The sequence below is a fragment of the Protomyctophum parallelum genome, assembly GCF_964188405.1.
Source record: "Protomyctophum parallelum genome assembly, chromosome: 23".
In the NCBI taxonomy this organism is placed as follows: domain Eukaryota; kingdom Metazoa; phylum Chordata; class Actinopteri; order Myctophiformes; family Myctophidae; genus Protomyctophum; species Protomyctophum parallelum.
The window spans coordinates 20,201,781-20,214,404 of record NC_139715.1 but is presented as its reverse complement, the minus strand read 5'-3'; the positions used below and the strand labels follow the sequence as shown (position 1 = coordinate 20,214,404).

At 40.6% G+C, this 12,624-nt stretch overlaps 1 protein-coding gene across 1 annotated transcript; it reads right to left on the bottom strand.

The window, feature by feature from the left end:
• Positions 1 to 5,576: 5,576 nt before the first annotated feature.
• LOC310853940 (putative N-acetyltransferase 16) lies at positions 5,577 to 10,698 on the bottom strand (the record flags this gene model as incomplete). The annotated part of the gene is made up of 4 exons (XM_083758414.1): positions 5,577 to 6,516; positions 6,720 to 6,822; positions 7,286 to 7,395; positions 10,507 to 10,698. The coding sequence occupies 4 exons, from the start codon at positions 10,696 to 10,698 to the stop codon at positions 5,935 to 5,937; spliced, it is 987 nt and encodes a 328-aa protein (XP_083614540.1). The 3' UTR covers positions 5,577 to 5,934.
• Positions 10,699 to 12,624: the final 1,926 nt, after the last annotated feature.

Genomic DNA, 12,624 nt, shown 5'->3' with positions numbered 1-12,624 from the left:
CTATTTTGTTTGATACAGCAGTTTTCAGCAACCAATTAAGGAGGGACATATAATGTAAACATCCATCTGTCACTTACATAATCTGTTGTTTTGATTGTAGTATTCCTGTCCAACTGTACGCTACTTATACTGTAGGCCTTTAAAAAAAAAATTGTGTAGGTCGTGGTATAGGCTGCATATAGCTAGATAACACTATTATGTCAACATATAGCTGACATTGATTAGGCTATAATGTTTGTTTTCTATTAAAAATGCACTACAAATGCTGTACAAAGTCCTAAAAGTGCATGTGTTTGGGGACAGGCGCCTATTAATATATACACCCGCATACTTTGCTAGGTTGTGCGTATCATTTTACATAATATCCTGAATGAAAAAAACAACAACCATCTAATAATAAATGATGAGGGCAGATGCGTCAGACTCTGTTCCCAAACAATAGAAATACTGCCATCGTCTGGCCGTGGTGCCTCAAGGCAACATATTTTACTTATAGCTTATGTGTGTCTTTTTGTTATTTATTCTTCACAGAGACACAAACATGGGAAGTAAATAACAAATTGAAAGTACAAATATTTGCAGAAACTGTATTAACTATAGGCACTGAAAACAGAAATTGAAAGTACAAATATTTGGAGCAACGTTATCATTGGGCTATAGCCTGAGAAGGCGGTCTGTTGGATGATGATGTTAAATAGGAGGGACAATGGGACATATGTTCAACAGATCATCTTGGTAATTAGGCTATGTCCCGTGGTGGTAAAGCTCCCCCTGATCTCGCTTATGATAAGTCACTGTCACCCCTAAACCAGCCCCCCCCCCCCCCCCATGACAACACTTGGATTGGTTTTCATAATCTCTCAAAAAGAAAGAAGATTAGGCCTACACACACATCAAGGTGACAATAGGAAACAGCCTGTGTATGTGTGTGTGTGTGTGTGTGTGTGTGTGTGTGTGTGTGTGTGTGTGTGTGTGTGTGTGTGTGTGTGTGTGTGTGTGTGTGTGTGTGTGTGTGTGTGTGTGTGTGTGTGTGTGTGTGTGTGTGTGTGTGTGCACGCCTCCCCATACCTCCTCTTAATGACTAGGCTATATATTGTTCATTGTTTTTTTGTTTTTGTCTTTTTAAATCACATGCACACACAGACACTGCAGATTAAGAGAATAATCCATTCTGATATCTAACAAGTACATCGTTCTCTGTGTTGTTGGTGACAGCTAGTGTGAATTATTGGGGTTAATCTTAGCCCATAGCATGTGTTCTCAGCATTAACATCAACAGCCTCTAATCTGACTCCATTCATAAAAACAAACGCCTCTGCCTGGATTTACACGAAGGCCTGCATTTCAACCATTATTATTATTATAAACCGTCTGAGACAAACACCACTGAAATACATAGATTTGTAACTGATAGACAAGCAAAACGAGTGTTATTGTTGCTTTGATTCAGTGTGAATTAATAGATAATGGCTTTATTAAATGTAGTGTTCTATCATTATTCCCATAGCCCATTTGCAGATTTGAGTTCTATAGTGATAGTGGGCATGATTCTAACATCCATTGCCAAAGTGTTATTTTTATTTGTATTGTTTTATTTAACCTTTATTTAACCAGTAAAGCACATTGAGAGAAAGTTTATTTTGAACTGGGCAACTGGCCAATTAGAGGCAGAATAAAATTACACATCTTTACAAACATACACCACGAAAACAAGCAATAGGACATCCATGATGGTGATACACAGAAAATACCGAAATATCTCCAAAGGGATACAATTTAAGCAAGTTATCCCCCAGACAGACAACATGTAAACAAGTCAGAAGATTAATGCTGCTGATCTGATGTTGAGGCACCCAAAAGAGAGATTAGATGTTTGCCCAGGATCCAAACTAAGATGTAGTGAAAATTGCCGATCTACAAGCTCACGGTTGTAGATCTGCTATTTTAATTACACCTTAAACATTAGTTTTCTAATTTATGGAATTTCTTAGATTTTTATTTTATTTCTTCCTGAAATTACTGAAAAGAAATCATTGAGTTTTGTGCTTTTTGTGTGTAGGTAACAAACATCAAAGGGACCCATACAAATGTGCCCACGACCTACAAATGTGTTTGGGAAACCGTGGTCGAAGTCATACCAGTAAGCAGCAACAACAGCAGCAGCACAGGTGAATAACACCATCGTGTTTTCACTATAGAAGACCTTTGACTCTCACAAACCCTGTTATCTAAGGCAAACGGCACAGTCAGCTTGATCACGATAATCCCCTGGATGCTTCACACAATACATTTTGCCCCAAATGTAAAGGAGTAAAAAAAAATCTTACACTCAAGTATATTTGAGGAAAAGTGAAGTGCATCATTAAAGCCACTCTTAAAGGGTTAGTTCAGATTTTTGGACATAAAGCTGTATATGAAATACTTGCCATTAATATAGTGGTTGGAAAGGTATTAATTGATTGCCTCACATTGCATTTGCGGCACGTTGTGTGCTTGTAGATCTGCCATTTCCAACATGTGAAACCGTTATACGATTGTACGACTATAAATCAGGTATTATGTAGGTCTGTGAAATGTTGATGTGTGATTGGTGTGAATAAAGTGCTGCCACTCCTTTGCTTCCCAAGTTTTCCAAGTCAGTTTGCATTTCTTGGCAGAGCACCCAGCCAGAAGGCTGTACAATATGCACACCTGTGCAGGATGAAGGAATATTGTCTAATATTCCCACATTCCTGTGTGTGTGTGTGTGTGTGTGTGTGTGTGTGTGTGTGTGTGTGTGTGTGTGTGTGTGTGTGTGTGTGTGTGTGTGTGTGTGTGTGTGTGTGTGTGTGTGTGTGTGTGTGTGTGTAAACTAATGTACGAAAGGAGGGAGGTACAATGCTTGTCTGTAAATTGTAACATTCTTGGTTCAATCTCCATGCACTCCCCCTGGCATTAAGTGTCCTTGAACCCCTAATTTACCACCTGCGCGGCTACCTCCACCGCCGGGGTATTACCATGTTGTAATGCGCTTTGGAAAAAGATGCTGCAGCTACAGTACGTATATAAATGCACACCATTTACTTTTGTCGCCTGCGCTTGGCCAGTGAATTGGGGCAAATGATCTAGAAAGTCACTTCCTTCTGAGGTTTTCTAGTACATTTGTAGTAGGGATCAGAGGTTGTTGATGAGTGAAGTCCTGGAAGCTTGAGTACCAGGGTTGCCAGATCATTGTGCCACAAAGCTGCTTTCTGATGTTGTAAACAAAAACAGATCAGCAGCACAAGGTCACATGATGGTCGAGCTGACGACCAGGAGTTTCCACTTTAGGTGTAATAATTACACACTGGAAGCCCGTTCGGAAAAACAACGTGCAGCTGGGTGAGACCACTCGAGGACAAGAGATACCGTGCTGTAAACGGCAGGGTTTTTATTTGTTGTTATACAGCTTGACGTGTCGTTGAGCAAGACACTGACCTCTATAGCAGTGGGCGACTGGGCGTGGTTTTCCATGTAGACAGTGGTGGAAAAAGTACTCACATGTTTTACTTAAGTAAAAGTATTAATACTGCAATATAGAAATACAAATAAAAGTCTGGAATTCAAAATGTATTTGAGTAAAAATATTGGCTTCAAAATGTACAATCTTTTGAAAATACCCGATCTACAAGCTCACATTGTGCAACGTTGTGAGCTCGGCTATTTTCAAATGTCCGAAATGTATCTGATTGGCTGAAGTGGTTAATGTATGTTTTGTAATATAATCCAAATCTACAAATTAACTATGTAGATGTAGTGGAGTAGAAGTACAAAAAAAAGTAAAGTACAATTATTATTATTTTTACTGAAGGAGGTGATAGAATAGGCATAAAATGCAGCTGATTAGCATGATAACCATGCAGTCCATGGTTATCATCAAAGTACGTAATTCAAGTCAAATGATGCACTGTAATTGTAATTGTATAGAAAGAAAGAAAGAAAGAAAGAAAGAAAGAAAGAAAGAAAGAAAGAAAGAAAGAAAGAAAGAAAGAAAGAAAGAAAGGTAACTGAACTGAAACGATAGTAACACATGCATTATTCAACTTTGACTTTACACCTCTGTGAGTGGTCCATGGCCACATTAACCTGCTTAAACAAGTATAATAACGACCCTGCGCCGCCCTCACATTCTAAAGTAAGCCAGATCTGGATCAAAAGTTGAAAGGTTAACCCCTCCATCTAGGAACACACACACACACACACACACACACGCACATGCGCACACACACACACACACACACACACACACACACACACACACACACACACACACACACACACACACACACACACACACACACACACACACACACACACACACAGATTGCAGAGGGCCTGCTCAACTCTTGAGACCATTATCTCGGGGATATCCTTGGATTAATCAAATCATCGTCAAGCTACTGCAGGATTACAATAGACATATGCTGTTTGTCAAGTCCAGTGAAATGCGCAGTGGTGTTACACCCGATAAACACAGAAACCAGATGGCAGCACTGGGACAGTACTTAATCTAACATATACATATTTGATACCTACCGTATCAAATACTACAGATCCTTTTCTTTTTTTGTTGCTTTTATCATTTTATGCCTTTATTGTGATCAAATTTAGTAGGGGCAGACAGGACACGCAGCAAAGGTTGTTGGGATTTGGTTTCGAACCCGCGGCGAGAGCCTATGGTATTCAGGCCATGGGCCCCTGAGAGAGATTAAGCAGACCCCCCCCCCCCTCCCCCCACTACGTATTGTATAAAATTGTGTTGCAGATACAACTTTTCCATAGATTTTCGTAAGATAGCTTCATAGACTTGTTTGACCGTTAACAACTTAAACCCTCAACTTGTAATCTGTCTGCTCTTTCGTCCCCTTGCCCAAGCCAGACTTTGCCAAAAATAGCAGATCCACACGCTCTCAACACCTCGCGGCACGAGGTTTTTTATTATTATAATTTAAAAACATAAATTAGAAAACAGATGTTTAAGAAGTAGAGAAAATAGCCGATCTACAAGCTCACAGCGTGGTGCAGCGTGGTTTGGGTCCCAGGCAAATGATTGATTTCTGTTTTGGGACTTGAGCTAAAACGTTTGGGAACCACTGTTCTAGCGTATGTCCTGTTTACAGTTAGGGTTAGCTGGTAACCTGAAAAATGTTTACCATTTACCATGTTGGTTTTAGACAAGTGCAATAATTCCTTTATTTATTCAAGTGTTCAGTGGTATATACGGCATATGCTACTACCACGTGACCTGTGAATACCTTTACCATGTGCAATAATCAATATATTGCTATAGTGTACACTGTATATTGTACACTTTATAAGGCTACGGTGTACATTAAAAAAAATACTATTACCATACTGTATTGATGTAATCGTGGAGGCACTTAAAATTATATGAATTTGTTCAGTCATATTGATTACAAATGTTATGCACTTAACACATCTTAAACGTAGCACAAACATAGAAGAGATGCAATACACTAGCTCTTTAGTACCCGTCTCCACAAACAGTTAATGCAGGGGAAGTGCACTAGATAGTAAACACATTGATCCTTGTTGCTGTGTTCCAGTAATTTCCTTCAACATTATATTAAATCAGGATGGAATTACTCACATGAACCCTGGCGTCCCTATTCTGGGCATGTCATAATAGGCAAACATTCTGCAAAAAATAGCTCACAACGCATGATACGCATCACAACGTGATGGGTTGTGAACTTGTAGAGAGGGCCTATTATCGAAGTGATTTGGTGTAGAGGAGGAAGAAAAAGAGGGAACCAAGTATAGAGCTCTGTAGGGGACTCTGGTTAACTGAAGTACATACAGTAGGGTTTCACGTGGTTAAAGATTATGAAATAATCTGCATTGACAATAACGGTCACTTTTGAAGGCACATTCAACACCTCCCTCCATTAACCCCTAAAATTCTTTCTCCATGAACAACTGTTCCCAATGGTCACTGTGCCTTGTCACCCCCGTGTGGCCCTCGCAGAAACCCTGCAGCGTCTCCCACAGTGACATGGCCATGTAAACATTAACCAGCACTGTCCCCTTCAGCTCCCCCTTCCCAGACACCCTCTCGAGGAGGCCCACCAGTGCGCGCTGAGCCAGGACGTGGTCTGTCCCAAACATGTCAATGTTCAGCCGCATCGACCCTCCGTTATACGGGACGGGGTACGGAGGCGTGTAGAAACTGAGAAAAACAGGAGCATCCTTGCTGTCAGCCAACCATGTGAGGTTTCGCCTGGCCAGGATCTCCAGGTTGCCTTCGACCGGTCGCAGCGGCTGCCAGTCTTGAATGATGGCCCCGCCGGGTAGCTGGACTCTGGAGTGGAGTTCGGGGTGGAGGAGAACATCTCTCAACTGCTCTTTTTCCAGGGGAACCATTTCGGGGACGGACACAGTTAAGGCGCTTGCTGCCCCTGCAGAACATAACTTGTTCTTCAAGTGGGAGAGGAAGCTGTTGTAATATTCTGCTTCGCCAATTAAAGAAACGACAGCCTGTATAAGACAGAAGGAGAGATGAGAATGAGCGGAAAAGATGGGGGGGAAAAGCAAAGTATTTATCATAACTAAACATGGTACACAGACTATATACAGTATATATGCTATATGTATATTGTATGTATGTATTTGTTTGTTTGTATGTATGTGCATGCACTTTATGTGTATGCACGCAAGCATGCACGCACAGATGCACTGACCCGTCGTGCCAGCAAGCTGTACTTGGCCAGTTCGTTATCTGCCCTGGTCAATCTCTTCATCTTTATGGTCGGATAGAGCTGTCGGACATAACTGTCAGCAAACCTACAGGTTAAGTACAAGGTTCAAGGTGTTCATTCTTGTACTTCAAGCTTCAGTGTGGATAACAATTAAATTATAAAATAGACAATTATTACACGTCACACTGTGTGAGTCACACAGATGTGTGGCATGAGACCTTCAATAACATAACGTTGGTTATAGTACTATCCATATACTAGTAACTAGATTCTAGATCCTATTTAGCAAAAAACTAAAAGAAAACCATGTCCTTTAAATGTAGTCACTGACAAAAAGGTTAGTGTAGCCTATACAGGTAGTGCAAATAGCCAATCTACAGGCTCACAACATAGCTTGTAGATCTGCTATTTTCACTGTTTCTGAACATTTTGGACAACAATGACATGCCCAAAAAGGGACGCCAGGTTAAAAGTGGCTTTGAACAGACACTGTCTTAGATGATGCAGGCTGCTATTGGTTTTCATAATGAAAGACCATGTGTACTGACCTCTGTATGATGCCAGCCACACCGCGACCCCTGGCGGAGACGCACACCCTCAGGCCCTCCACCACCACTGAGGTCCCCTCATCAACCACCAGGCTTGACTCTAGTGCCACCTAGTGGAGGAAGGGGAAACATGATGTGTGACAGACAGAAAATAAAGTTGATCCAACCATGAAGGCTTCAAGCCTGGCTTGACAGTTTACCCGTAGAGAGTCCAGTTCAGATCTGAATTGACAGCTACCTTTCTAGTCTATCTACAAGCTCACAACACCCCGGCATGTGATGCATTTTGAACTATTGTTTTCCCCGGCTTTTCATGTGGTAACAGGTAACAGGTACGCTCGCCCCTTTTCCAACTCGCCCCCTCGAAAAGTGAAGAAAGTGAAGATTAGGAGACACACACACACACACACAAACTCTCTCTCCGCTCTAATTCCGCTGAGTACGTTCGACTCTGTCAAGCACTTTAACCGTTCCACAGTTGCTGAGGAAGGCAACTAAAGTGCATGTCCCAGTGACCACTGTCGCTGTCCCAGTGACCACTACGTGACACTGAAGACCATTTCCATTACCTTTTTGCTGAACTTTGAAACTAACCCTATGGGACACTTTTTGTTGCTGCTAGTATTGAATTAGCGTTGTATATATATTTTTGTTCAACTTTTTTTGCTGCTAGTATTGAAGTAGCGTTGTATATATATTTTTTGTTCAACTATTTTTTAAAGTGGCATCTGTATATATTAAATGGTTTACATTCCTACAGTTGATCTGTTGTTGTTGTTATTGTAAGTAGTAACGAGTCACGACCCAGCACACTCAAACAAAAGAGGCTGATGACCCCCCCTTGGGCCCCCTCCACTCTCACTATAACTAGACACTTTACCTCTCTCTCTCTCTCTCTCTCTCTCTGTTTAAAAGTAAAAAGTAAAAATCTCAAAGTACAGGGAAAAATATAGAACAGGTAAAAATCTCTCTCTGTTTAAAAGTTCAGGAAAATCTCAGTTAACCTCGAAAATACAACGGTTTTACAGGGCGACTTGTCCTGACTTTTGGGGGCGACTAATCCAGACTTTTGGGGGCGACTTCGCCGGGCTTTGAGGCGACCGTTCTTCCCGTTGGGGCGACCATTCTTCGCCGCTTGGGGCGAGTTGGAATTGGGGCGAGCAGTCTCGTATTCCCTAGGCCCATGTTCCACACTTTTCCTGGGCTGTGTGTGCTCCACTTCCTGTCGATTTGATCCAATGAAACTGGTCAGATGACCAATGATATCCAATGAAATCGACAGGAAGTGGAGCACACACAGCCCAGGAAAAGTGTGGATAGGAGCAAATAATTCTGGCCTCATGTTTTCCTTCAAGAATTAATGGCGGTCCAATGACTGAATGTGTCCATACCAGTGGTGTAAAGTAGCCTACATTTACTTAAGTACTGTACTTAAGTTAAAAAAAATAGTACAAACTACTACTGGAGTATTTCCAATTGTATGTACTTTTACTACTTCTCCACTACATGTCAGAGGCAAATATTGTACTTTTACTCCACTACAATTATTTGAATACTTAGTTACTTTGTAGATTTTGATAATGAAAAGCATGCATTAACCACTTCAGCCCTATATATATTTCGGCCATTTGAAAATAGCAGATCTACAAGCTCACAATGCTCGTAGATTAGTCCAGTAAATAAAGGAAAAAAATCCACTCAGTTTTGACCAAATTGGATTATTTTGTTTCTCAACTGATTCTGACAGGACATTAGGTCTACTAGCAAGGATAATGCTCACTGCTAATACCCTAAATTTGCCTTATCAAAGATGGCCCTATTGATAACCTATTATAAGGCAATATTTTCTAAATTTCTAAATATTTTCTAATATTGCCTTATAATAGGTTATCAATAGGGCCATCTTGGATTAAGGCAAATTTAGGGTATTAGCAGTGAGCAGATTATGGTATATTTTTATCCTGGCTATAGTAGACCTAATGTCCTGTCAGATTTTTGTTTTGGTTTTTGACGGGGACAAAGCTCATTAATCAACATGTCAGTTTTCACCTCAATGTAAATAAGCCAGAGTTAGCCAAAGCTACATTTCATCTGTAGTCCCTGAGCAGGCTCTTAAAAAATGTAATGATAAAAGAAAGACAGAGTGTATAGTGTGCCAGCACACAACACCATGCGTTGATGCCATGTGTGCATATGTGCTAGCACCCAACACTATATCCATACAAAAACACAATACAATACAGGAACAGATCAACATGGTACAGGGGACAGAATAACTGCAAAGTGAAGTGAAAAATGACACTGGTGATGAATACTAAATAGTGCTGATAGTTACTCATGATTACAGATTTGAATTGTTTTTAGCCACCTTTTCAGGTTGAGTTTGAAGGTAAAATAGTTGGAGGTCTCTCTTACTTCTGTATAGGGAGACTGTTCCAGTGATGGGAGGCTCTAACAGAGAAGACTGTTTTACCAAACACACTATGTCAGATTGGCACTTCACAGTCGGCGGTGGCTCAGGGGTAGAGTGCCTGGATGGTAACCGTAAGGTTGCCAGTTCGAACCCGGGCTCCCCCAGAGTTACTGTCGAAGTGTCCTTGAGCAAGACACTGAACCCCTAATTGCTCCCGATGTGCTAGTTGGTGCCTTGCATGGTTTCCGCTGCCATCGGTGTATGAATGAGTGAATGTAATGCACAATCTCTGTAAAGCGCCTTGGATAAAGGCGCTATTTAAATGCACCATTTACCATTTACAGTCTCCTCTGGTAGTTGCTCTGTCACCACTGTCCCTTCGATCTATGAACTGTTTCAGTGGTGGAGGTGCAAGTCCATTTAAGATTTTAAAAATGAGACAAGCATCTGCAAAATGCTGAATCAACTGATTAAAAAAGAATCAGTTGAGAAACAAAATAATCCAATTTTGTCCAGCCTCTGGCATTTATTTACCTGACTAGATCAGCTACCGGTATTTCCAAAAGATTTGTAATTAACCTGTGAAATGGGACATTCTGCACAATGAGCACTTTTACTTTGGGTACTTTAAGTATATTTTAATAACAATACTTTTGTACTTTTACTCAAGGACATTTTTGAATTTCGGACATTTAACTTGTAACAGGGAATTTCTACACTGCAGTATTGATACTACTTTTACTTTAAAGTAATACATGGGAATACTTTTTCCCAACCCCTAGTCAGAAATCTCAGAATGTGTCCTCACCAGTTTCCCCTGGCTGCTGCGTGCCAGTAGAACCGTCCTCCCTGGCTCTCCCAGCCACTCATGGTAGCGGTGTGGCAGGTAATCATTGCCTCCATAGATGCCTTCAGACATGGACATGAGCTCCGGGTAGTCCTCAGCCTGGGCCAACCAGAACGTTAGACCCTCACAGTCGCCGACGGACTTCCTCTCCATGCTGAGCCTGGATGTGGATATAGGTAAATGGACTGAAAACCAGTGGTGTAAAGTAACTATAAGTACTGTACTTAAGTACAATTGAGGTATTTGTACTTTACTTGAGTATTTCCAACTTCCAATACTTTGACTTCTACTCCACTACTCTGATATAAATATAGTACTACTTTTACTCCACTACATTTATTTGACAGCTTTAATTACTACAGTAGTTACTTCGTAAGTTTTGATTATTATTACAAAACATACCGTAATCACTTATATGCATTTTGGCCATTTGAAAATAGCCGATCTACAAGTTCACAATGTATTGTGGTATCTGGAAACACAATTCACATTAATAATAGCGTAAAAAATAACTGTTTTAAGCTGTCTCTATAGGGAGAGAAAGCATTCTTCTCTCTTTATAGTTCATATACTTCAGTATCGCATTGTGAGCTTGTAGATCTGCTATTTTAAAATATTTGTATACATTTGAAAACTTGAAATGAGAACTTTCTACTTTTGGTATACTTTAAGTATAGCCTACATTTTGATTCCAGTACTTTTGTACATTTTGAATTGACTTTTACTTGTAATGTAGTATTTTCTACATTGCAGTATTGATACTTTTAATTAAGTAAAACATTTGAGTAGGCCTACTTTTTCCAACACTGCTGAAAACATACCTCATACTGTGCTGAATCTAACTGATAAGTGATAAGCCTATCTCCTGTTTCTGTAGCGTGAGGCAGCTTGATGTACAAGTACACCCCCTGGACATGACGCTAGTATGTCGCAGGGACTTACCCCCAATCCAACCCTTGATGCTGAGTGTCAAGCAGGGAGGCACTGGGTCCCATTTTTATAGTCTTTGGTATGACCCGGCCGGGGATCGAACCCCGACCTCCCAGTCTCAGGGCGGACACTCTAACCACAAGGCCACTGAACTCAATTTTATACCATTGAATTATTGTGATGTCATGTTTTCACTGCACTACAATTCCAAGTGAAATGTTTCATCGTTTGCTGTGAAATTGACTAATAATAGAGCTTAATCTAATAGGATACTAATATATCTAGGTCTAAATAATGCAATTCAATCCAAATGGGCTTGATTGGCATCTAAAACATGTTTACATTGCCAAAGCAAAGTGGAACAAAACAGTCAAAACTATAATGTATATGTATAATTAAAAGGGGGGGGGGATGTAAACATTACAATTTACAAGGAAGAAATACAAAACCATATAAAGACCCCCTCTCTCTCATTGGTCCACTCACTCTCAATCTCAAACGAAGTCTACTGTGCGGAAATCCAAAGTCTACTGTGCGGCAGTTCAAAGCAGAAGAAATGTGCCACACAAGTTGCCCTGTCATTATTCAAAAACTGTTTAAAAAACGTATCCTTTCAATCACCACACTGCATGACACCTAATAAAAAGACAAACATAATAACACAGACAAGTTGAGACAACATAACAATGTGTGTTGTAGCCCCATGGACACCACTTGCTGAATATAAATAGACAGCAGTCCATAGCCTAGGGCTACTACATTACACTGGCAGACCCTTAAAAGAAAAGAAAAAGGTCAAATCAAAAGTTCAGCTTGAGACACGTCCAATGCAATATTAGGCTACATATTGACACAGCTGCCAGGTCTACAGTGCCAGCAAAGTGTAGCAGAGGAAAGCAGGTAGGCTATACTTACAAGCTTGTTGGAGAAGGTTTTATGATTTAGTGCCACTGTCTATCACCACTGGACTGCTATCCAGTGTAAAAGCTAGGCTAGCTAGTTATAGCCTACTATAACAATAAACATTAACTTTTCCGTGATTTTGCAGCATTGCAGTCATGTGAGGACATGCGTCACCGCAGTTGACTCAGTCAGTTCCGAGTCGGAACTTGGATCATTGGCTCAGACTGTACTGTATAGTAAATTAGT